Below are 27,878 nucleotides of genomic sequence, written 5' to 3'. Positions count from 1 at the left end.
AGTATACAATAGAGAGTAATATACAGGATATCCTTTATGTATAAGTTCATAAAGTAATATATTTACTCTTTAGTTTTTGATGATACGTTGTTACATATACACAAAAAATATTTATATAATTTACACATTTCGTTTTCATAAAAAAATGTCCATCAAACTTAACTGAGTAACCTTTAATAAAGTAAAGCTAAAGAAACTGAATTGGACTGTTTTGTGTGTGCTGTATATTAAATGTTGAATATGAATGATGTGTGTTGGGCACAGGGGATGTGACGTCACAGAGGTGCGCCTCCGCTCAGTTGATCGAAGAAAGTCAAAGTATCATCGACACAGAAGTGTTCATTTACACAGCTGGACTTTAACACAAACACACAGGTAACGATCTCAAATACATGTTTGATGTGATTCCGAGAATGATCGATCAATTATTATTCATCATCTGTCATTTTACACGTTATATTTAAGCGACTTGAACATCAGCTGTTTAAAACGCTTATCTTACTCCACAATCACACGTTAAACGCGTTATTTCTCAGCAAACTCTCATGTATGTTTTTTATACACGTATAAAGCTATTACACCACTGAATTGTGTGTGTGTGTGTGTGTGTGTGTGTGTGTGTGTGTGTGTGTGTGTGTGTGTGTGTGCGTGCGTGCGTGTGCGTGCGTGCGAGTATTTATCACTTTGTGGGGACCAAATGTCCCCATATGGATAGTAAAACCCGAAATTTTTGACGTTGTGGGGACATTTTGTCGGTCCCCATGAGGAAAACAGCTTATGAATCACACTAAACGATGTTTTATTGAAAATGTAAAAATGCAGAAAGTTTTTTTGTGAGGGTTAGGTTTAGGGGTAGGGTTAGGGGATATAATCTATAGTTTGTACAGTATAAAACGTGTGTGTGAGTGTGTGTGTGTGTGTGTGTGTGTGTTTGAGTGAGTGTAAAGCAACAGGGTGCTGTAAGTGTTTATTTTACGGTTTTTTCGTGTTGTGTCTTGTTCGTTTCTTGTTATGACTACACAAGCGATCAGTTTGTGTCGTTTAAGGTTTTACTTTAAGTGAATCACTTGCTTATTCTCTGAAAATGCTGCATCAGGTGATCTGATAGAGCCGCCTGTCACGGTGGCATCATAATGCTGCCTCTGTGATGTCAGAATGAATTTCACAACATGCTATTGGTCTTGTTCTTATTACATTGTAATGTAAAACCCTTTTCTAAAACATTGCTGCTGTTTGTATAAGCTGTCTCAGTCCTTGTGTGTGCAGAATGGAAATCTGTCTGCTGTTGTCATGGTTTCTTCTACCTCAGGCCTTTATATTAAAATCCCAGGTGTGATACTTTTCTCTTTCCATGTGTCTAGAGTGTTCAAGGATTAGTTTATCCAAAAATGATAATTCTGCCATCATTCAAAAGCTCTATGACTTTGATTTGGACAAGAGTAACCAGTTATATTCATCAAAACCGAAAGTCATACAGGTTTATTATGACATGAGGCTGAGTTGATTTGTAGATGAACTGTTACTTAAAGGGTGGGAAGACAGATGGAAAAATGCTTTTTATGGGATGCTTGCAGAGACTTTTGGGCATGTTTTGTAGTGTGCATACTTCTGAGAAACGCTCAGACAGCACTATCAAGTATAAACGCATACAAATATTTTAAATATAGATTTTGAATAAATGTAGCCTTAAAACTGTTTTAATCTGTCTTACAGGTTACATTATTTATAACTGTTCTTGCACATCTAAACATATGGTTTTCTCTGACATAGTGAATTCTGCTGATTTAAACTTGCCACCAAGGTACCGTTATCAGCTGGCTAACACGGAAATTATAAAAATTATTTTTATTATGGTAGCACAATTATGACAAAAATCATAGCTGTTATTCAAATTTTGAATAAAGTATACACCGAAGCTTTAATGCGGTTATATTGAATGCGTTACATCTTTAGTGCGGTTATATTGAATGCGTTACATCTTTAATGCGGTTATATTTAATGCGTTACAGCTTTAATGCGGTTATATTTAATGCGTTACAGCTTTAATGCGGTTATATTTAATGCGTTACATCTTTAATGCGGTTATATTTAATGTGTTACATCTTTAATGCGGTTATATTTAATGTGTTACATCTTTAATGCGGTTATATTATGTGTTACTTCTTTAATGCAGTTATATTTAATGCGTTACATCTTTAATGCGGTTATTTAATGCGTTACATCTTTAATGCGGTTATATTTAATGCGTTACATCTTTAATGCGGTTATATTTAATGCGTTACATCTTTAATGCGGTTATATTTAATGCGTTACATCTTTAATGCGGTTATATTTAATGTGTTACATCTTTAATGCGGTTATATTGTGTGTTACATCTTTAATGCGGTTATATTTAATGCGTTACATCTTTAATGCGGTTATATTTAATGTGTTACATCTTTAATGCGGTTATATTATGTGTTACATCTTTAATGCGGTTATTTAATGTGTTACATCTTTAATGCGGTTATTTAATGCGTTACATCTTTAATGCAGTTATATTTAATGCGTTACATCTTTAATGCAGTTATATTTAATGCGTTACATCTTTAATGCGGTTATATTTAACGCGTTACATCTTTAATGCGGTAATATTTAATGCGTTACATCTTTAATGCGGTTATATTTAATGCGTTACAGCTTTAATGCGGTTATATTTAATGCGTTACATCTTTAATGCGGTTATATTTAATGCGTTACAGCTTTAATGTGGTTATATTTAATGCGTTACAGCTTTAATGTGGTTATATTTAATGCGTTTACATCTTTAATGCGGTTATATTTAATGCGTTACATCTTTAATGCGGTTATATTTAATGCGTTACATCTTTAATGCGGTTATATTTAATGCGTTACAGCTTTAATGCGGTTATATTTAATGCGTTACAGCTTTAATGCGGTTATATTTAATGCGTTACATCTTTAATGCGGTTATATTTAATGTGTTACATCTTTAATGCGGTTATATTTAATGTGTTACATCTTTAATGCAGTTATATTTAATGTGTTACATCTTTAATGCAGTTATATTTAATGCGTTACATCTTTAATGCGGTTATATTTAATGTGTTACATCTTTAATGCGGTTATATTTAATGCGTTACAGCTTTAATGCGGTTATGTTTAATGCGTTACATCTTTAATGCGGTTATATTTAATGCGTTACATCTTTAATGCAGTTATATTTAATGCGTTACATCTTTAATGCAGTTATATTTAATGTGTTATAGTTTTATTAAAGTTCAAATAATACTGAAGCAGATCATGTAAATAATTACAAACTCTGAAACGGTCATTTCTCTGTGCATTCAGCGCCTCTTCTATGAGTCGTGTGAATGTCCCGATGTAAGCGGGAGAGATTGAAACCGCACCGGCTGATGCACACTCTGTCACAGGACGCTCGTCCTTCGAGCGCACACACTTAATGCTGCTAGATTATAATGTGATGACTCGAGACTTATTGAATCATAATATATGTGTCACTGTGCACTTCTTATGGTGAAGAAAATTGTCAATATGCAGCTTTATTAATAAGAGAGTTAAAGATGGATTGAAGTGAACAGAAAGGTGAGAGAGGGTAGTCTTCGCCCCATTATACACTGAAACAAAATACGTTTTTGATTTGTTTTGGCTTGTTTTGCAACATAAATATCTAAAACTCCTTTAAAACAACGTATATTTACTTTAGCAGCTATACTGCAGAAAAAAAAATAGTTATCTGAGAATGTTGAATATAATATTAAAAATACAAATATTTTAAAATATCTAAAAATCCTTTAAAAAAGATACATTCACCTGAGAAGCAGCATATAAGATATTTAGACTTGCTTTTAGAGAATAGATCTTGAATAGAAGTATATTTTGTCTTTACTGCACTCGCAGAAGTATAATCAGGTGAAAAAATACACTTATATACAAAATGCACTTATATTTAAAATACATTCTCTTAAAGCAGGTCTAAATATCTTATATGTTGCTTCTCAAGTATGTGTATCTTGTTTTAAGGATTTTTAGATTATTTTAAATGGAAAACAAGACAAAAACACTTTATAACAATAGAATTGTTTGCAGTGAATTTCTTTACTGAATTAAACTTATTAAAATTAAAATTCAGTGAATGTCATTTAGAGGTATTTTTAATACCTTTATTGTTAGTAAGCACGTTTAATACAAACTTTTAACTCGGGCACAAGCTGAATAACCAGTTAAGAGCTAATGATTAATTATTGCAATAATCGCTGAATAGATGAATAATCGTTCTAATAATCGTTAGATTGACTGATTATCAAAATAATCGTTAGTTGAGCCCTATTGTGAAAGAACAAACCCTGTTTTGTATGTGGCAGGTGTCATAGACTACAGCAGACTCACTGAACATGCACAAACTTTACACAGTTTATCTGGAGCTCACACATGAGAACAGAGACTTAAAGCTGAAGTGTGTCATTTATGCACCACTATTACTATAACAGAATGGCCAAAAATAACTAGATAGGTCAAGTTTGTCAAAATAAATGTAATGTTGTCTTAACAAAGCCTTGTCTGAAAGTTTAAGCTAGTTTAAAAGTGTGACGGTTATACTTAAATTACAGTAAGACAAACAACTGCTAGACAGACAGACAGACAGATATATAGATTTTTGACACTTGGACTGTGAATAGTCCCTAAATGTAAGTCTATGGGTTTTTTTTAGATCCACTGTGAGACAAAACATAAGTCCGATCAGTTAGAAAAGAAATGGCACACTAAGTCAGAACAGTCTGAAGGTCTGTGTGAAGATTTGTGGATGTAGCTTGAAAGGAGTTACAGCTGATAATTTTGGTCTTCGTTTGGGGATTTTGTAAAAACACTTAACCACTGTCAAGCCAACATAATGACTGTTTTCTAACAGATTTCCCAAATACTCCAGATTTTCCATTGGTCGGAGAAAAATATAGTCCCTCCCCCAAACTCATGCTATTGGTTGATCCAGTGTTACAGTGTCAGGCTTGACTGGTCGCTCAAACAAACACTTGAATTTTTAAAAGCGCCACAAACATTTTTATTTTTTTTTTGTTTTTGTTTTTTGGAAAAATGTTATTAATTATTGCTGTAGCAACAGTGAACAGTCAGCTAATGGTGAGGTCATTCTGATGTGTACTGTTGGTCAATCACCTCTTAAATAAACAGACAGATGATTGACAGGTGTGGAAACCTCACATCAGTGCTACATGTTTTTAGCTACACACACACCTGCTGTTGTGCATCTGAAGTCCAGTAAAGCTCAACAGACACTTGAGCTTACACACACTGATATTACACACACACTCACAACAGATCTGATTAAAAGCACTGAAGCAGCGATTTAGGACACGCATGGTTAATGCATGTAGTATGCATGCTTGAAATAAACACACTTAAGTCATTGGACACACAATGACATTTAAGAGTGAAATAAAAACATCTCCGGTGTGAGTGATGTATGTACTGTGTGTTTCTGCCAGTGTTTGAATGAGACTTTCTTGAGATTAAGTTATTGCTGTTTCTAAGGTGTTGTGTGTGGTTACTAGGAGATTGCTTATTGACTCAAGTCAAAAGAGTCCGATCTCAAATCTCTGTCATATTCTTCTCTCTACATATGACTCGAATCCCTCCCTCAGTGTACATCTATGGGATGTTTTTTCAACTGGTTTATCATTCAAAGGTGAAATTTGAAAGTAAAATTGCTTAGCAAAGTAACAGCACACACCTCTTCTCAACAACTCAAGATTTGAGGTGCCATTCATTCATTTCCAGTGGCAGATTTAGGCACGGGCGACATGGGCAGTTGCCCAGGGCGGCATCTTGTGGGGGAGGGGGGGGGCGTGTTGAAGCGGGTTCCGCACAGGGTGCCATACAAGCTAGAACTGCCACTGTTCATGTCTGTAGCACTAAACCTCCGACTGTCGACGAAACTCAGGCAGGCAGTCAAGTGCACAAATAGACCCCAAGTGGTGCTCAAGCACCCGGCCTCTTTCACTAGATAAGTGCCCTTTTTGCAAGTCATTTCTTATTTTTTTATGTATATTTTAGTTTTAATTTAAATTTGGCCCTTGGCATCAATTCTCAATTAAACGTGTGCCTGACATCTGCATTTAAGTTGTAATTCTGCGAGACCACACAAGCCCCTGCCTCTCTTTGACATTCTGTGTCACAGCCTCCACACAACACCGAAGTCCACCTGACCAGCCTTCATTTGTGACAGCCAGGTAAAGATAATGTTTGCCCTAAACTTCGACATTGCCACTGCTGTGAAATTAAACCACTATATAAAAATCTCCATAGAGCCAGCAGAACTTAGGCAATAGCCCTCCATTAAGCTTAACAACAAGCAAGCTAATCAGGCATTGGCTCAAAATAACGTCGTGCAGGGTCGGGAATGCCCCCAAAATTCAATATTTGAATTGCTCCTGTTTGAGTTGTTTTTTTATATTGATAATATAGCCAATCCTCTGTGGTCACTGGAGGCGCCGGCGGGATCACCTGACTTTTTCCCTGATAACAGCAGAAAGAAGTACTCCGTCATATTTGGTCATACAGATAAGAGTAAGACATCATTCGAAACTAGAATGGGTTTACTTTTATTTGTGTACACTCACAATAACAGCAAAACCTTGTGGTTTTGTAAAATAAAGAAATCATACAGGATGCGCTTTCTGCCGTCTCGGTCTCCGTGAACTTCTGTCTGGAGCGCGTCACGAAAATGAACCGAAACTCAGCGTATACTTGCCTCGCAGACATGAGAAATATGTCTATAGAAAGCTTGAATTGTCTACTTTTAAATAGGGCTGCCCCCGACCAAAGATTTTCCTAGTCGACTAGTAGTCGTTAGTTTAAGCCATTAGTCGACTAGTCGCACGTTTATGATATTAATTTAATTACTTATATATTTTTTTGGGGGGGCATCAGAAAATGGTTTGAGTTCCAGGGCTGAGAAAGCATGTTATAAGTAACATTGCTAACACTGTTCTACATTACAGAGAAATACTAAACCGTAATAATGAGCCTTTAAAATATACATTTTACAAGCGCACGCACGAAGCGAGCCGCAGTGACACCGGCAAAAGCGGTAATGATCCTGAATGAAATTGAAATTGAAAAAACATGAAATTGTTCAGCCATGACTTCCTGTTTCACGGGTATAAATATGAGGTAACACCCAGGCCAAATTCTCTTAATCATCAATCACAGTGGGTTAGACTAAAGAATATAGTTCTGATGTGCGGCAAAAGGTTGTTGAGCTTCACCAAATGGGAAGTGGCTATAAGAAAATAGCCAAAGCATTGAAAATACCCATTTCCACCATCAGGGCAATAATTCACATGTTTCAATCAACTGGAGATCTTAGGAATTGGCCTGAAAGAGGACGTGTGTCTATATTGTCTGAACACACGGTGAGGAGGATGGTTCAAGTGGCCAAAGACTCTCCAAGGATCACAGCTGTAGAATTGCAGAAATTAGTTGGTTCTTGGGGTCAGAAAGTCTCCAAAATTACAATCAGACGTCACCTACATCACCACAAGTTGTTTGGGAGGGTTTCAAGAAAAAAAGCCTCTGCTCTCATCCAACAACAAACTCAAGTGTCTTCAGTTTGCCAGACACAACTGGAACTTCAAATGCGACCAGGTTCTATAGTCAGATGAAACAAAAAAAGAGCTTTTTGGCAGCAAACACCAGAGATGGATTTGGGGCACACAGAGCTGAAGTACCCAATGCAAATAGTTAAATGTGGTGCTGCATCTTTAATGTTGTGGGGCTGTTTTTCTGCCAGAGGTCCTGGACATCTTGTTCAGATACATGGCATCAAGGACTCTATCAAATACCAACAGATACAAAAATCTAAACCTGGCTGCCTCAGCCAGAAAGTTTAAAATGGGCCCTGGTTGGATCTTCCAGCAGGACAATGATCCAAAACAAATGTCAAAATCAACACAAACATGGTTCACTGCCCACAAAATCAAGGTTCTGCCATGGTCATCCCAGTCCCCTGACCTGAACTCCATAGAAAACCTGTGGGGTGAACTGAAGAGGAGAGTCCACCAACATGGACCTCTGTATTTGAAGGATCTGGAGAGATTCTGTATGGAGGAATGGTCTCAGATCCCTTGCCAGGTGTTCTCCAACTTCATTAGGCATTATAAGAGAAGACTCAGAGCTGTTACCTTAGCAAAGGGAGGTTGCAAAAAGTATTGAATAAAAGGGTGCCAATATTTTTGGCCACTACTGTAGTAATCAACCAAAATATAAAGATATGTGTTTTTGCTTATATCGCCCACCCCAAGTAATAAGAACATTATAATAAATATGGCACCGGGTAGCTGAATGTCAACACTGCTTCTGGGCACATGACCCAAAATTTTATATCGTATTGGTATTCTTTTTTTTTTTTTTTTCAAATTTTACCTTTTGACCTTCCAATAAAAAAGAGCTTGTGGTGCCAAATAATTTGGGGACAATAAATCCTTCAATCTTCATGAGTCATTGGTGCCACAGTTGAAATGAAATAATAATGATGTTGTTTTTTATTTCAGACATGTCAGACTTCAATGACTCTTTGAATGATGTCTCTAGTGACAGCTTCTGGGAGGTACGTAACACACAAGCTCACACACTTCATTAGTATATACAGTATATTTAAAATATTCAAATGTATTTGTAATGTACTTCATATTTTTATTTTCTCTGACATATGTTTTTGGACATCCATATTTATTCAAGGGCTGTCAGTAAAATAAAATGTTTAATCAAATTAATGACATGATAAAATAAATTGCAATAAATCGCTGATTCAACCCTTGTGCTGTGTTGAAATTTCTTTACCTAATTTGGTGTTCCCGTCTAATAAAAATTGCTCATTTCATATCATAAATCTCTCATTATGCTATATCATCACCAAATATTGGATTAGATCTTTTTGCCAACTTGCTTTCTTTCAATTAGCACAGGTTTTGTATTTCTTTTTGCAGTTTATTGATCATAGGCCTCATTGACCTGAGCTTATTCACCTCCGTTTTTGAGTGAGTAAAGCATTATTTGTGGATAATTTTGGCAATATTAAATAAAATATGAAAACATTCTGTACTATTTATCACACTAGTGTGCTTTAATGTTTAACCAGGAGTTTGTTTTGAAATGCTTTTATTTTGTACAAAATGGCACAAAGTCACACTTGTGGTGTTCCCAGTCAAAAATGACCAACCACTGAAAATGAATGGGGGAGATCAAAAATAAGTGTTCAGGAGCATGTTCATCATGTTCATGTTCACTTATGTGCATGTGTGCTTGCAAACATAAAGGCATCGGATCTGTGCACGCGCACATACACACTAGCACACACGCACATACATGCTCACACATGCGCACAAACTCTTTGAGTATTACATGCTTTCTTACATGTTGGTGTTCACATATGTGCATGTGTGCTCGCAAACATAAAGCCTCGCCACACACACACACACACACACTCTCTCTCTCTCTCACACACACACACACACGCACGCACGCTCGCTCTCTCACAGACACACGCACCACACTCTCTCTCACACACACACATGTTGGTGCAGCTATCCTTATGAGGACTCTTCATAGACATATTGATTTTTATACTGTATGAACTATAGATTCTATCCCCTAACCCTAACCCTACCCCTAAACCTAACCCTCACAAAAAAACTTTCTGCATTTTTACATTTTCAATAAAACATCATTTAATATGTTATTTCCCTTGTGAGGACCGCTGGCTGGACCCCACAATGTAGGTGATCTCAGGTTTTACTATCTTTGTGGGGACATTTGGTCCCCACAACGGAAGTTAAACCCGTACACACACACACACACACACACACACACACACACAAACACACAAACATTTTGAAATGCTTTTATTTCCTGAAAAGGGGCACAAAGTAACACTTGTGGTGTTCCCGGTCAAATCTGACCATTGTAACAAAGCCTCCACCTAAGCCTATTTCAGGGTTCCCACTCTTTTCAAGGCACAACTTTCAGATCATTTTATGCACCCAACAAGTCCCCGTAAAGCTGTGATTCAATTTAATAAATACATAGTCTGTATGTGCTGTGCACTTCAGAGTGCTCTCTGTCTCTGCCACTAGATGGTGAAAAATGAGTGACTTATGTGCAATGAGTGAGTCATTGAATAATACTGAGTTGTTCTCAACCGAAATCTGCCAAGAGACTTTATAGTATTTAAGCATTATAAGAACAAAGCAGATCTTTAGTTTTCCTCCAGTTTGTGAACTGCCAAACTTGACTTTTCATCTAAAAAGACAACAATAATAGTCTAATAATAATGTCCTTACCTTCTCCTTTATTAAAATGTGTATGTCAAATCTACTGACTTCAGTAGAATGTTTAATCATTATAAGAACAAAGCAGATCTACTGTATCATTTTCCTACAGTATTTAAACTGCTGAGCATGACTTTTAACAGAAAACACAACAATAATAGTCTAATAATAATCATTTTGAGTTTCAATAATGTCCATTGGTCATTGTAAAGTGTATTTCACATGAGTTGATTTCAAGGCGTCAACACTCCACTCAATGCCAGCGTCAAGCGGCGCTCTGCCCTCCACATGATGAGCATTGCAGAAAGTGTCACAGAGGGGCGAATTTATGAGAATGCCACGTGAGAAAGTGGGAGGTGTGCACAATAAGGAAGAGACAAAATTGCAAATTCTTTGATTGCAGAAAATAAAAAGAGGACTTGTTTATGTTTATGTCTCAGCGTTTTTTGTTGTTGTTTTTTGGGGGTAAATGTAATTACTGTAGTTCAGTAACTGGGGTCCCTGGATACTCTGAAACGATAAAGTAATAATTAATTAAAATATTTATGAGACATTCAATATCTCTTCGTAAATCTGAAAAGTTTTAAAATTTATTGTAGCTTTATACTCTCAAAGACAACATTTGTGAGGCAAAAACGTGTGGAAAACACTTTGGTGTGAGGTTGGAGTCGAGGTTGCTCTGACGCGTCACTTCATAGACTTCAATGTATTCTGCAGCAATGACGCGAGTCATGTGAAAGCCCCTCAACATGTATAAACATCAGTTACTTTTACACATTAATAGCTCTTCCGCCCTTTTCTCTCCTTGATGAATAAGGTAGACTCACATGTTGATGCTGAAATAAACGAACAACATGCCCTTCATGTACATGTACCAGGTCATTCCATTTGTTTATGAACGAGAAGTTTCACGAGTGTCGCTTCTCACTGTGCACGCGGCAAGCACGTGATTGGCTGTAGCTGTAACCAATCAAGCGATCTGCCTCGGTTGGACCGCAATTGCCAAGCACACGATTGGACGCTGCTGTAATCAGTCTTGAGTAAGCGTTGACATTGTTTCACAATACACAGCCACCGGCAGTGACAAAATTATCCAAATTTGTGTATTTGTGTCCTGATCGTTCCGTGTTTTTGTACATGTAATGAAAACCTTGTTAGCAACATCGTCAAACCCTTTTATTATTTTAAAATATTTTCCAGGACAAATAATTATTTTCCAGGACATTTTGGTATTTTTCTAATTTTCCATGACTTTTCCATTACTGGAAAACTGCATTCCAGGTTTTTCAGCATGGGAACCCTGCTATTTACACATTAACACTGTCATATAAAGAACATTTCATGGAACAAAAATACCAACACTGTTCATATTCGCTGTTCGTATTTATATTTTCTAATCAACAACAAACCAAATCAATGAACACCTGGTGGTTTTGTGTCCTCATGCACATGACTGACAATAGCTTTTTGTTTGTGCCTTGCAAATGCGTGCGTGCGTGCGTGCGTGCGTGCGTGCGTGCGTGCGTGCGTGAGTGAGTGAGTGAGTGAGTGAGTGAGTGAGTGAGTGAGTGAGTGAGTGAGTGCGTGAGTGCGTGAGTGAGTGAGTGAGTGAGTGCGTGAGTGAGTGAGTGCGTGAGTGAGTGAGTGCGTATGTGTGTGTGTGATATTGGATGGATGAATGGATGTTGGATGCAGTTCAGGGTAGGATAAAGTTCATCTCTGTGAAAAAGAAAGCATGAAATACTCAAAAGAGTTTGTGCGTGTACGTGTGACTTTGTGCCATTTTGTACAAAATAAAAGCATTTCAAAACAAACTCCTGGTTAAACATTAAAGCACACTAGTGTGATAAATAGTACAGAATGTTTTCATATTTTATTTAATATTGCCAAAATTATCCACAAATAATGCTTTACTCACTCAAAAACGGAGGTGAATAAGCTCAGGTCAATGAGGCCTATGATCAATAAACTGCAAAAAGAAATACAAAACCTGTGCTAATTGAAAGAAAGCAAGTTGGCAAAAAGATCTAATCCAATATTTGGTGATGATATAGCATAATGAGAGATTTATAAGCAATTTTTATAGGCCGGGAACACCAAAAGTGTAACAAGGTGAAAAAATGATCAAAAAACGTTTTGTGAAGTTGTGATACCCTATGTGAGCAAAGTCAGTACATTTTAGTCCAGTAGAATAACATGATCATTTTCAGGCAAAAGAAAATCCTCTTTGGGTCAAAATGACCGGAACACAACATGAGGGTTAAATATTTGCAAAGAAAGGCCCTTAATAAAATAAAAATCCAATATACAATGATTAAATATTCAGTTATTTCAGTTAATAATAACATTACATTATTGTGGCAGATGAGTAAAGCATTGATAAGACAATACAAAAAGTGATTTTATAATGTATTTAATCAAATATATTCTTTTAAACTGTGCTGTTTACAACATATTTACAAGCTGTTTCAAATGAGCTTTTGCGTGTTTTAATGGTCTCTCAGGTGGGAAATTATAAGCGTACAGTGAAGCGTGTGGATGATGGGAACAGGTTGTGTAATGACCTGATGAACTGCATACATGAGCGTGCACGCATTGAGAAGAGTTACGCGCAGCAGCTCACAGAGTGGTCCAAACGCTGGAGACAGCTCATTGAGAAAGGTACAATGTACTGTTCATGACAGACACACATACAACCTGTATGCTGACTTAACAGGACAATTCACCTTTATTTAGTTATGAAGAAGTGCACCATTCAGAATTGAATTCAACATGTGTCCAGTAATGTTTGTCTCAATAAGTGAGTAATCTGTAACTCTGAAAGTATTTATAGCATCTGTTAAAGGAACTTGAGGATTTGGTAATGTGGTAATATCTCTGCAGTTTCACTTGCAGTACTCATAACCAAGTATGTTGTGATGGACAACGCAGAACCGCACACAGTTACTAGTTAAGCCTCAAATATGCCCTTACTTCCAGCTAAACGCCCAATGCAATAAAAATGGACTGATGGTGGTCTGTTGTTAGCATCAGTTGCAAACAGTGTTGTGATAAGCAGGAAACATTATGAGGAAATGAAAGTAAGGCAATGCTCTAACTGTTTCAGAATACTGCGTCACTGAAAATGAAACAGAAGAAATTTGGTAGAATAGGCATTTTCGAACCTGCCTACGTAAATACGCGATTTGGAATTACATTTAAATTGTCAGTTTGCTTCTGTAATGAGGCATGCGCATCAATTGCATTGTAACATAGTCCAATCCTTCGAGAATTTACCTTTATCATTCATGAAGCAATGGACTCTAACTTTTACACTAAGGAGAACAGTTTTGGATGCAATGGATATCTCTGTACATGTTTTATGTTTGTGACCACACATAATAGCTACGATCTTTGATAATGAGTGCTTCTGATCAGAGCACATTATTCAGTAATTATTATTACAAATATACTAAGTTCTCTGATATTTTCGGTAGTTATTTAAATTTCATGCTCAGGTAAAAATGTAGACCTACTCTATTGAGATTTGATCGGCAACTTCCCCACCATCCCTGATCAAATGAATATGTTTTCATCTTACATCATTTTTTTGACATTTAGTTTGTCAACTATTTTTGAAGTATGCCGTGTTTTTTTCTATTTTTTAATAAGAATGATGCAAAGCTTTTCCGTACACACTGATGTTTTCTAAAGGTCTCTGTTAGTACTTGTATCAGCAATGCATTGCATCAGTGTTGACCCAGATATCCCAGGAATGCTGTCATTCAATGTAATTGTGTTATCTGGAGTTTCGTAACATTCTTGGATCCAGATTACTTCATGCATAGATTTTTTCTGGTCAGTTCAATTCCCTACACTGAAAAAAACAGACTGTTGGTTTAAGTGAACTTTCTCTTCTCAGTTGCACATTATTTTACAGCACATGTACTTTCAGTATATTTTCAGTGTACTAACCCAAGAAAGTACTGAGTAATATTAGGTAACTACATTTACTTCATATGGGTTAGGGTTAGTACCTAGTAATTACTATAGTCATTGTAATTATATAGTACGTAAATGTAGAACAGTATGTAAAATAAAGTGCTACCCCCTACTCAGATAGTTTGTATAGTGAAAACTTAAACCAACTTTAATTTGAAGTGTTAAAATAACTTTATTGAACCTTGCAGCTTGTTGTTATCTAGCAACAAACACATTAGTATGATATATATATTGGTACTTTATAATAAGTATGGTGCTGCTGAGAGTTTACAGATCCCCAATCAGTCATTATACAGATGATACCTTCATGAGAAAAGCAATACACACTGATTCTTCAGTAGTAATGTACCCAACCTCGACCTAACTATTAGCACCACTCTTCAATGGAAACCTCCAGAAAAATTAAACATGACAGAATCTCCTCTAAATCCCAACATTGCTGAACATAAGCACTAACAAGTCTCCTACTTGTTTCATTTTGCGTAGAATTAAAGTATAATAACACTTAATTTTAAAATGTACTCTCCCAATCCAGTTCAAAGCATGCTGGGAACTGGATATCCCCTGACTGGTATCAGCAATACTTTGATGCAACAAATATTATTGACATAGTCCCAACACAGTTGGATTGAATTGTACACAATTAAATTAAGTTGAGACCTGATGCTAAAGAATTGTGTTGCATTAGCTCATTTTAAAAAGCTAATCAAGCAAGCATTAAAAATCACATTGAGTGAACACCATGCGTTAGAATTCTGAATCCATTTGAACATTTCATAGCAATGTGATCATATCATTTTTGAATGACTGTGTTGAATATCTCTAGGACCGAAGGGTGCTGTAAGCAATATTTTCATGGAAATGTATGCAAGAAATGTTCCTGCTCCCTGAAAAATATGAATGAATAAGTGTCATGAGATATATCACCTGTCTCTTTGACCGCACTAGACTGTAAACAGCAAACAAAAATGTGGTCACGGGCCGCAGTCTCTGACGCTCTCTCCCAGTCAATCATTTTGAGTGTTCTCATAGTGTTTTAGTTGCAGTGAACTATTGAGGCGTAATGCCATTTTTATGCCATTTTATTCATTACAGTTGTCAGCTGATGGCGCTATTTTACTTTTGATGTTTTTAAAAACCCCTTCTGCTCAATGTCGGTCTCAATAAAGCTCATTTGGTATCTTTGATGTGCGGTGTTTTGGAAAGAGGGGTGTGGCTAATCCAACGGCTCAGCTTGTGGCAATTCTAGAATGGCTAATATCACTTACAGCACCTTTAACGTGATATTATTACGTTCTCATCTCAAACATAAATGTATTAAGTCGATTTCAAGTGTACTGGTTTAATATTTTCAATAGAGCTGCTTTCCCTTATTTTTAGTGTATCAGTCACCATACAATGCTGTGCAAATTTAAAATGGTTGTTGACTTCTCGGAGTGTTTTTGATAGCCATGTAGCTTGCCAAAAAAGGACAAATCTGTAGGACAATGAAACAAAGGTGCCTAGAATTAAAAATTCTGGAATCCCATCCAAAATATCATCTGCTAAAAGTCTGCTGCTTTGCAATCTAAGGAATAGTTTACCCAAAATGACAAATTTGTCACCCTTTGTCGCCCTCCAAACCTGTATGACTTTCTTTTTTCTGCAGATCACAAAAGGTGATAGTTTAATGATAATTTAATTAAGTACATTTCATAAAGCACCCAAACATGTCATTAAAGAAGTCCATGCATCATATTCCAAGTCTTCTGAAGGTGTACGATCAATTTGTATGATGAACAGAATGAAATCGAAGTGTTTTTCACTCTCAAATCATTGACAGCGCTGAAGTTTAATACTTCAAGTTAGTTGTTTGTATACATGCTGTTTATGAGCTGTGGAACCAGTGTGGATTGCATGAATGTCTTAACCTGCATTCTCCTGCAGGTCCCCAGTATGGGACAGTGGAACGGGCGTGGTGTGCTTTGATGACCGAAGCCGAGAAAGTGAGTGACCTGCATATGGAGGTGAAAGCTGCTCTGATGGGTGAAGACTTTGAGAAGGTGAAGAACTGGCAGAAGGATGCCTTTCACAAACAGATGATCGGCGGATTCAAGGAGACCAAAGAGGCAGATGATGGTTTCCGCAAAGCCCAGAAACCCTGGGCCAAAAAACTCAAAGAGGTACTGACCTAACTCTACACAGTCAGCAAAGATATGATTGAAGCTGTCAGTAACCTTCAGTATTTTAGTGCCAAGTCAAGCATCACTATTACTATCGCTCATATTAGGTTTAGTGATTTGAACAAACCTTAAACTTCAGTGTGTAACTCATCCTGCAGCGTTTGTGCTACAGACATGAATGATGCCTCAGTATTGTAATTGTGATTGAGCGTTTGAAGCTCACCAAACATTGTGGCCATGATGTCAGGTGGATGCCATGAAGAAAGTGTACCACGCTGCCTGTAAGGAGGAGAAAAATGCCACCAGCCGAGAGAGTACAAGCAAACTTGAGAACAACAACCCAGATGTGCAGAAGAAACTGCAGGAGAAAGTGGAGAAATGCCAACAAGAAGTTCAGAAGGTGTGTTCATGTGCACTGTTGTTCATCAGAGCAGTGATCGCTGAATACAGTGAATACTGAATAGGTCTTGATATGTAATGTGAGTGGTCATATGTTAATGAGCTCAATGTTGTGATCACTTAATCATGATGATTACTGAATGAGTCATGTTTGCAGTTTTGACTTCTGAAAGTATGTCAGTATATACGGTATTTATATAGTAAATCAAACCATAATATCTTTTGCTCGTGTTTGGGGTTTGGTTGTTGGGTTTCAGACTAAGGAGCGCTATGAGAAGTCTCTGGAGGAGCTGGATAAACTGACCCCTCAGTACATGGAGAACATGGAGCAGGTGTTTGAACAGTGGCAGCAGTTTGAGGACAAGCGACTGCGCTTCTTTAAAGAGCTGCTGTTGAACGTCAAACAACATCTTGACCTCTCCACCAATCACAAGTAAGAACATGCACACACTTTATTAAAGCATTTTCAATTCCTTAAATCCTCAAGGGAAGTGTGGAGTTCACACATCTGAGGTTTTGAAACTTGTGGCTCAAGAAAAGTCCAGGTGGATCACACAAGTCTGTTTCCGGAAGTAAAAAAATCCCATTCATTTTCTTCATAGGGGAATTGATTTTTAACGATAACTTATAAACCTTCGATGAACTCTGAGGTTGTTAATCGATGGTATATGTTTCTGTTGAAGACATCAGTCCATGTTAATAAAAAAAAAAAAAAAAAACAATCCTGTTAAATTGGAGAATTTCTGGTGAAGAACTGCACTAGCAATGATGCTGAAGATAAAGATCCACCAATCAGAGAAAAGCTTTTTAGCTCCGCCCACTCTCATGATGCACTGTGAATTATGCATTCGAGTCACTCTCCCTACACTCTCAAACTACTTATATTTTTATATATATCTAAATATTTCACAATATATTGTTTTATATTTTTCCATAGTTTTTAATTCAATTACATCATTCGCAATGCTTCATGGGATTGTAGTTCATTCCCTCATTAAAGACAAACAGTACACAGTCTTCTGTCTATTGTCTTTTGAACTTTTGTCAAATACTTTTTTTTTTCTTCAAATCAAAGTTTTTAATGTTGTGATTCACCTTGGAGCTGGTCGGTTTGGTTCATGGCTTACAACTCTTTTATGAAGGATATTATGAAATCCCTATGGAAAAAAATTAAAGGGAAAAATGCTTCTGGAACCAAGATGGTGGAAAAAGTGGGCAGGCATTGTATCATCTAAAACATACTCTAACTAAAAAATACCATAGTGTCTTCATGTATTTTGGACATGGCACCACCATGGTATTCTTTGAAGTACCAAGTAAATACCATGTTACTTGAAAATGGTAATCATTTTGTGCCATGGTATTACCATCTGATACCAGCACTGGTAGCACCACAACTCTTTTATTATAATGGCAATAATGTTAGCATTTATATAGAGCAGGAATTGTGCTAAAGTAATTTAAGCGGCTGAGAAAAAAAAGTCTGAATTTAGCAAGATGCAGTACATGTGTGATGTTTTTATTCAAAGATCTGCATGTAAAACATTTGGATGGGAGGCAAAATGCACTCAGGCAAATCTGCAAACAGGCATAGTTTTTATTCTCACACATTCACAAGCACAGACACAAAATATACAACACAAATACTTTCCTGCAAAGGCAAAATGCAGCAACTACACATTTGGTCACAATTTAGTAATGAGTGAAATCGGGTCTTTTCAACGGGTTTGACTCAACTATGATCAGATTCAAAGAAAACATAGTGAGACACAATCCACAATCAAATTATTTTTCAAATTATTTTTCTCAGTTTCCATGTTGACATTACAGCGCTTTGCCTTTGAAGGGCTAAAAACCGCCCATGCAACACAACACAGAAGTGAATGAATGTAATCCTGCTCTCTCATGTCAGGTACAAGACTGTGTATCACACACTAGAAGATACCATTCAAGGATCTGACGCAGAGGAAGACCTGAAGTGGTTCCGTTCAAACCACGGCCCAGGAATGCTTATGAACTGGCCTCAGTTTGAGGTTTGTTTTTCAATTCCTGTTCACACTGTCTGTTTGTGAGTGCTGAAATCTGATACGTGAAGTTTCAGCACGATGACAAGAGATGTTCTCATACAACATCTGAGAGAAGCTGTCAGTGTGGAAAGAGACATGAAAACTGTATATTTCCAGCTAACTTTTCAGCCATAAATTGGTCAGTTAGTTGTATTTCTTCTGTACCAACAACATTAATTCCAAAAGAATCCAAAGCATCGTCAATCAACAGACTGAAAGCTGGTCTGGAATAGTGTATGTGAATGGAGCAGAGTGACTGAGATTTCTCCTCAACATTAGACAACAGAAAGTACATTTACTTGACTGCTGGTAGTTTTTGGTCTGATCCAAGCGGTCCTAACACTTCTGTTAATCTGCCTAGTGGGTACAGTTATCAACCAATAATAGTAATCTCAAAGTGGTCAAATAACTAACATTAATGGCTAATTAATTGTTAATCTTGTTTAATCTGTTGGTAGACTGATATGATTGGCCATGCAACTGTGTGTGTGTTGTAGGAATTGTCCATGGACTTGAATCGAACGCTCAGTCGACGAGAAACAAAAAGGAAACACACTGATGATGTTACACTGATGGGAATCAGTCAAACTGGAGATCAAGTTTCAAAAACTAGCAGCAGGTAACAAGAACTAGCCCTAAACCAGTTCTCTAGTCAGCTATACAAGCAGAATATGGGTTCATATTTAAGGGTTCAAGCACAAAGTGCTTTTTTTTTTTTTTTTTTTTTTTAGAATTTGTATCATTTTTATTACTATACTCCATTAAAACTGATTGTGCTGACCAAACTGTAAGGCCTAGAGACATGAAACTTGGGGGAATGGTAGTACTCCACCTGGCTACTCAAGCACATGGGCTCATCCCAATCAGCCAAGGAGGGGGCACTACAGTGCCTTACATCACCCGGAATCCTTGGCTCTAGATAAACAAAACATTTATCTCCGATTTCATTTCCGTCATAAAAAAAATTCCGCCAATTACCCTTGGGCTAAACAAGGCCAACTGCGGATTGAGGCGGCGTCAATGTCAAAGGCAGAGTTTTGGCAAACTTGTCAGGTTGTGTATCCAGCGCACAATGGTAGAAGTTCGGGAAAAATGTAAAAATTGCAGATACAATACAAATCTGTTAAAAACCACAATGGACAAAGCCGTGCCCATTGAAATTACTTTCCATGATTCGAGATCATGGACGGCGTGCTGGGACATCGCCCGCTGTTAGTGGAGAGAACACTCGGGACACCATGGCAGTTGAAGTCAGTGAGTTGTCAACGCTAACTTATCTTGCTTGCTAGCTAATATTTACAAACTATATAAACTCAATATTCTATATAGCATGATACCTTAGCTTGAGCTTCCCTCTTTCATGTGAAATGAGCGGGGTGTGTGACGTTAGCACCAGGGCGGCGTGTTAAGGGTTGGTTTTACGGCAATGCTGCGGGGCTATTTGCCCGATATTGAGAACGCAGATCGATTTTGGTCCCACTGCTCGAGGTCCGAGGCCATTGGCCCCGACTGGCCAATTGATAGGCCTGACCCTTACTGGCCTGATAGTGGAAAAGCAGTTAATAATTATCAAAAAGCGTTTGAACTTTCGATTCAACGTCGCAACAGCACACCAAAACACTAGAAGTGGGTGTGGCCACTTTTACTTAAATGGCTATAACTTTTGAACAACATCTAGATATTTTCACCAAATTTGGAACAGTCATGAACGGGGTCAGTCTGAGGACACATAAAAATAAATGCACAACTCAGCCACTTGGTGATGCTATACCAGTGACAAATATAGAAATAGCTATATCTCTGGAACCACTGGTCCAATCGACTTGAAATTTAGCATTAAGTGTCTTTGTCCAAGGTGCCATCAAGTTCGATGAGGACAGTTGCATATCTTGAAAAACATGGCTGCCATCAACCAGTAAAATTTCAGCTGCTATTAGACTGTTAACAATAGCCGATTGGAACGAAAACATGGTGGGTCTATTTGACTTTCGGCCAAAGAGGTCTGTGCAAAATTTGAAAATAATTGGCCACCATTCTGGACAACTTTCCCTCAAGAACCATTGGTGTCAATCTTAACAAATTTAACAAAAAGTTTGTTAAATATTTGAGATTATTTAAAAAAAAAAAAAAAAAAAAAACTTTTGTGAACTAGTCCTAGGTTTCTCATTCGACATCAACAAAACCTCTACAGGAAGGAGTTTTTGGACATCAAATTTTGGAGAAGTGTGCCAAATTTGGTAGTGATCATGCAATAGGTGGCGCTATAACAGTCAGGAATGTTAAAAAAGCCGTATCTCTGGTTCTGAAAATGATGGCACTTTATCTCTTATTTAGTTGCTAACGTACTTTCTTATTAATACTTAATATCTTTAACATATATACTTGTAGGCCCTTGAATGCTTGAACTATTTTGTCAATTATATTTTTTATATTATATTTGTTTTGGTAAATTGCAATAGTTGTAATTCCCCCTAGACACAAAAGGCATTTGGGGTCTTTTTGCATTTGAAATGACTAAACAGTTCAATTTTCTGATGAAATCTGTCCCATATTTATCTCCAAAAAATTCTTAGTAGCTCTAGCAGCATGTTTCGACTCCTGCTGTGAAATCGAGTATTTCAAACACATGATCATATGGCAGCGCTTTCTCAAACACCAGTTCAACCCGTCACAACATTTGACTAGATATGTTATGTTCTTGAGTCCACTGCTGCTTTAGGTCTATTATTGTGTAGCTGTGATTGATTAATGCTGACTGGTACATTGTCCTTGTGCTGGTTTATACCAACAGTAAATCAAAGTGTATGAACATGTTCGACTTTCTCAAATCAGCACAAGTCATCATAGTGTAAGTTTACAGGTTGATGCTTTCTCATTCAATGGTTTGTGGCCAAGAGCAAGTCGCACTTAATTTCACCTTATTCTGAGTGAGTCATCTGACCTGTTACAATGAGGAAGTACTTGACTGATTTATTAAAAAGAAGCTCACCAGCAGTGATCAATCCGTAAATTGGACAGCATATTTTTTGTTTTTATGTGCAGTCAGCGAAGACACAATAGATATCACAATACAAAGTTATATACATACGTTTATTTTATTTACTTTTTATTATTGTATTTTATTTTGCCGTGAGCTGTACAGGACAGGAGTGCCTGACTGTGTGTGTACACGCTTGACTGTCATGTATGATGTGTGTATGTGACGCAGCACTGTCTCTATGTTGTTAGCTTGACTGTGCCCGCTAGCACAGAACCAGCGTGTTTAAACCCGTTTGACGACGACGATGATGAAGATGAAGATGCAGCAGTTCATCCGCCCCAGAGCAGCCCACAAAATATCACAACAGAGCAAGTGATTGCCAAAACGTTGGTGGACTCAAAGCACGTTATTATTCTGCTCTCTCTCCCTCTATGTCACTCGCTTTCATGCTCTCTCTCTCTCTCTCTCTCTCTCTCTACTGGTTTGTGTTTCTGTTCCTCATTTCAGGTTTGTGTTTCTGCATGGCTGCCCAGTGAACACACCCTTGCACGTATCTGTGCCGATACAGTCATATCAATATATTGTGATATATCTTTTACTCACAATATTGCATCAGTAATGTTGATCCCTGTACTGATTTATATATTCATCCATTTGTGTAATTATATCATGTCCAACATTTTAGTAATGAATCAGCAAGTTGTGTTAAGAAGCGCAAGTTGTGATTAGACTTGCTAATAAAGTTCACTCTCTCACAGATACGTGTTAAGTGCAGTTGCAGTCATGATCCAATGATTATATCGTGATGTACTGTGATAGATTGAATCGTTACGTGTTTTCCGATACGTGTCATATTGTATAGTAATGTGAGTAGAGGTCAACCGATAGTGGATTTTACCGATACCGATAACTAAGGTGTATAACTGATAAATCTGCCAATAGTTTTTATAATTGATTTATAGAATGATGAAACATTTACTTAGTCTTTCCTTACTGTGAAGGGCACAGACATAGTCATAGTCAAATCCCCAGATTTTTTTTTTATTTTTAAACCAAAATCCCAATAATAAGAAGAAAAAAATAAGATTTGGTGTATAACATGGGACATTTAACTACGTATAAACAAGCCGAAGACACACCACGGACACTTATTTTGAAATGATTGTGACTGGACTCAATGGTTACAATGCTCCATATTTAAGTATTAACCAAATTAAGCCTTTTATAGCCTATATTTGAACTAGATGACAAGTTTTGTATAGATGTATTTCACCAGATGAGGTTTAAAGAGGAATAAGGTGTATTATTATTCACAAGATATGAAGTTGGAGACACAATCTATGTGCTGACGGGGCACATTTTCCATGTTTGCATTTTTCTTTGCATGCTCGGCTTCAATTTAAAACACTTGATTATCTAATCAAATGAAAAAGATGCTTTGAAGTGAGGATAAAAATCTGGATGAATATTGTAGATACAGCACATCCCCACGAGGTGTCCGTGATTGTTTTTATTTCACCTCTAGAGGGCGCTGTTTAACTGTAGAACACTCCAGTTCTGGCCACAGAGGAACATGGAGGAATAAAAAATTTCATAAAAACTTCGACATAGATATTTGCCAATAATTGATAGTTCCAAAAAGCAACTATCGGCACCGATTAAACGTTAAAACCAATATATCGGTCTACCTCTATTTGTGAGGCGATTTACGATAGCCAGTACTTTTGCTTGATAATCTCAGTTTTTGTCCAAATAAACTGCAATGAGCAACAGGACATTTTGTCAGTTGTTTTGTTTCTAGTTCTTGAGTGTCATGCAGAGCAGCCCTGCCCACAGTGAAATCTTATTGGTTCAAAATCCTGCCCATTGTATCTGCATAATAACATACATCTGGAGATGTCTGTTTTAGAGCATTTCATCTGGAAAGCATTGCATTCTAATTAAAGGGATCGTTCACCCAAAAATGTAAATTCTCTCATCATTTACTCACCCTCATGCCATTCCAGATGTGTATGACTTTCTTTCTTCTGCAGAACACATTTGAAGAAAAACAGAGAAATATCTCAGCTCAGTAGGTCCTTACAATGCAAGCGAATGGTGATCCGACCTTTGAAGCTCCAAAAATCACTGATAGTCATCATAAACATCATCCATACGACTCCAGCGGTTAAATTAATGTCTTCTATAGTGATACGATCGCTTTTTGTGCGAAAAAGATCGATATTTAAGTACTTTTTAACTTATTTTTAAACCATCGCTTTCAGTCAGCAGCCCTATGCGCATTCACGTTGACGAGAGGGCTGAGGTCACGCGGTCTCGTGTGACTTTTTCGTGTCAGCATGTTACAGACGTAATCTCTTAGAGTCTCTCGGTTGAGACATCCAGGATGAGCACAGAGACGCACCTGTGGCGAGCAGGGTGTGGCCGAGTGTCGATGGTGTGGAGCGAGGTCGGGCACCTGGGCGAATTACCACTCGCAGCTGTTGGCTTTCCAGCCCAACGCAGAATGTACACTTCAACTTGGCTGTGTGTGTCTCTCTCTCTCTCTTTCTCTCTCTCTGTGTCTCCCTGACTGTGGCTCTGGCTTTATCCCTCGCCTGCCAACACCGCAGTCGCCAACAGCTGCGAGTGGTAATTCGCCTCAGGTGCCTGACCTCACTCTGCACCATCGTCGCTCGGCCACGCCCTGCTCGTCACAGCACCATTGTCAGTAAACAAACAGATACAAATACAGATCTAAACCAAACCAGTGAAGCATCTGTACAGCGTTCCGCCTACTCGGTTGTAAATAGCGTTGCTCTTCCTGGTGTGTCGCACCTGCATCTGTTATCTCGTGAACATGCCAATGCGATTACGCCACACGCGTATACTGCTACTGATCGGAAGCGATGAGTTATAGTTAAAAAGTACTTAAATATTGATCACAGCAAAAGTGATCGTATCGCTATAGAAGACATTAATTTAACTGCTGGAGTCGTATGGATGATGTTTATGATGACTATCAGTGATTTTTGGAGCTTCAAAGGTCGGATCACCATTCACTTGCATTGTAAGGACCTACTGAGCTGAGATATTTCTCTGTTTTTCTTCAAATGTGTTCTGCAGAAGAAAGAAAGTCATACACATCTGGAATGGCATGAGGGTGAGTAAATGATGAGAGAATTTACATTTTTGGATGAACTATCCCTTTAACATCGGCAAACATCTGCAAAAGATCAGATTTACAAACATTCACAATCATAAACGTCTCAAAGACATCTGATGAATGTCTTATTGACATCTGAGACATACTGCAGATGAGCAAACAACGTAAAAAATACGTCTTCCAGATGTAAACACACAGATCAAATAGACGTCTGGGTGATGTACGTGTGCTATCAGGGAAAAGTGTATTTGATGTGTGTGGAAGACATTTCTTTTTTTGTTTTTGTTTTTTCAAAGGAACCATCTTTTCAACCAAACGGCCATTTGATTCAAAATGTTTAATGCAAGTTAAATACAGTAAAAACATAGTTAAAAATAATCGAGGTGTGATGAAAATTAATCATCATCGTTTTGTGCACAAAACTAGTGTACTGGCTCAGGAATCGTAATGTCCAAATAATCATCATGAAATACACACTTTTATATTGATAATATGGAATATTATCACCACACTTTGGAGAGGACAGGAAAATGACTCGCCTGGTAATGTCGGGTGTTACTCTGTGCTGTAAATATATTCATAACAAATATTTGGCTTTTCACAAAGCAAATATTTATTCAGGTGTGAGCACAAAGTGTGTGTGTGTTATTGTGCGGTTCTCTGAATGTCTGCCATCTGGTGGTGTCGTGACAAACTGCAGCCAGCCTCTAATGTTGAAATGCATGTCCTGTTTTTCTGCACTTCGATATATTTGCCTCATCTCAGCTCTGTGTGGACAAACACACCACAAATGATGCTTATGACATCATATCAGCACTTCTGAAATTACATTTAAAAGACATTTTCCTGACGAATTGTGAGTCGTAAACGCAGAGCTGTTTTCAGGCATTTGTATTATTTTGTCTGTGCTCATGTTGCCTTGTTCTTTCTGGGTTTGTACTTTTATTCAGTATCTGAGCTGACTGTATTTCTGACGTGTTTATTCCCCGTCTTTCTCAGTGCCAGTAATGTAGAGAAGACGGCAGATTGTTCAGATGAGGAAACGGGGAATCCTTTCGCGAGCTCTAATGCTAATGGCAATCCGTTTGATGATGAGCCGTCTTCTCCTGAAGTGTCCAGTCCCGTCCGAGCCTTATATGACTACGAGGGACAGGAGCAGGACGAGCTGAGCTTCAAAGCAGGTATGATGTATTGGACGGTAAATCTCTCATTCACATTCAATGATTTTTGGCCGAATATCTTTGAGCTTGAACATTTTATTTCTGAATTTCTGTTTTTTGAGAATTTTGGGTACTGTTATGTTAAGAGCGATGCTGATGGCCTGTTCATGTGTCATTACAGGAGAGGTGTTCACTAAGATCGGCGAGGAGGATGAGCAGGGCTGGTGTAAAGGGCGTCTGTCAGATGGGACGATCGGACTCTATCCTGCTAATTATGTTGAAGATAGTCATTGAGTGCGTCTGACGACAAGATGATTGTATTTTACGCCGGTAGAGATTCTTACTGTCCTCCACACTTACACACAGTAAATCACCCCTGTACACTGATCTGACAGCAGTTACACCAACACACACTCTACAACCGGTCAACATCATCATATAACAGTCAATCCCATAATCTCATTTCAACACTTTATTCAAATATATTCTGTTATAATAAATCACAGTAGGAATACAGGTGATCATCTATGTTTAATTCACTAGGTTTTTTGAGGTCTACATTCATAAAGTCACATTTATCTGCCATTTGGCAATTTCCTTTTAATATGGAAAAACAAGCCTTCCTCTTTTGCCAAATAATCCACTGATAGGCAGTGCTCAGGGTTCGAAATTCAAAATGTCTTTTTTTTTTAAAAGATATTTTTAGGAATGCTTTTTTGTTTTTTATGATTTAAGTGTAAAAACCAAGCAAATCAAATGAATCGAAATGATTTGATTACACTTACCTTACACTTATCAAAAGATGAACATCCTTCGATATTAACCCTGCGTCGACATGGACTTTCTGTACTCAAGGTCCGTTTAGAAAGTGACGCTGAGTAATCATTCATCAGACAGAAGACTTCTTCAGCCATTCAAACTGCATTGTGTATCATTTCATTTGAATTTCTCTTTTATTGTCATTTGTTTTAGGGAACTCACTTTTGGCTGTATCTTCACCTGCACTGGACAGTATGCTGTAGTTCAATGCTAGAATGACTGTGTTGAAAACGGCATCATATATATTGAGTTTCACACTAAAGAAGTGTTCTAACTGTATAGAGTAGTGTTGAACATGTATATAGCAATATCCACCAAGCATTTAAAGGAAATGGGATGTTCTGAATTCTAGTTTTAATATGGAGGACTGTTATTAAATATGCCTCAAGTGCTTTGACATTTTCCACTAATGCTGTGATTCGCAATTGGAATGTATTTGAATTGAGCGCTAAGGTATACGAATGTTATGAATTCATTGTTTTATGGTTTAATGTATAAATTTGACTTCCCAACGCCACCAAACCTCTCAGGTGGTCTTTACATTGAGTTATAAAGCCAGGCAATGTCTGTGCAGTGTGTGCGCGCATGTGTTTGTGTGTGTGTTACATGGATATTTTCATCTATGAGCAGTGCTAGAATGAAATTGAGACATTTAAATTGAATGAATGAATTGAATATTGTTGGACAAATGTGGTGACATGTTTGGTTTGCAATATTCAGTAACACAGTTTGGAGTTTATTTCATTTTGTATATTGTCAAGCTGGCAATAAATAAACAGAAGTTATATTTCTTTGACTGTTA

At 37.5% G+C, this 27,878-nt stretch overlaps 1 protein-coding gene across 4 annotated transcripts; it reads left to right on the top strand.

Annotated features, from left to right (window-relative positions):
• Positions 1 to 257: 257 nt before the first annotated feature.
• On the top strand, positions 258 to 27,878 carry pacsin2 (protein kinase C and casein kinase substrate in neurons 2). 4 transcript variants are annotated; one of them, XM_051688748.1, is made up of 12 exons: positions 258 to 375; positions 8,589 to 8,644; positions 12,869 to 13,025; positions 16,272 to 16,507; positions 16,755 to 16,907; positions 17,164 to 17,339; positions 18,819 to 18,939; positions 19,470 to 19,591; positions 22,201 to 22,353; positions 26,097 to 26,278; positions 26,439 to 26,587; positions 27,230 to 27,878. In XM_051688748.1, the coding sequence occupies exons 2-11, from the start codon at positions 8,591 to 8,593 to the stop codon at positions 26,549 to 26,551; spliced, it is 1,467 nt and encodes a 488-aa protein (XP_051544708.1). In that variant the 5' UTR covers positions 258 to 375; positions 8,589 to 8,590; the 3' UTR covers positions 26,552 to 26,587; positions 27,230 to 27,878. The 4 variants fall into 4 exon arrangements, with proteins under 4 accessions (XP_051544708.1, XP_051544707.1, XP_051544710.1 ...); XM_051688747.1 differs by having other exon boundaries at positions 26,439 to 27,878; XM_051688749.1 differs by having other exon boundaries at positions 265 to 375; positions 22,201 to 22,338; positions 26,439 to 27,878.

Source organism: Myxocyprinus asiaticus, chromosome 45, assembly GCF_019703515.2.
Source record: "Myxocyprinus asiaticus isolate MX2 ecotype Aquarium Trade chromosome 45, UBuf_Myxa_2, whole genome shotgun sequence".
Taxonomy (NCBI): Eukaryota; Metazoa; Chordata; class Actinopteri; order Cypriniformes; family Catostomidae; genus Myxocyprinus; species Myxocyprinus asiaticus.
This window is presented reverse-complemented; position numbering and strand designations above follow the sequence as displayed.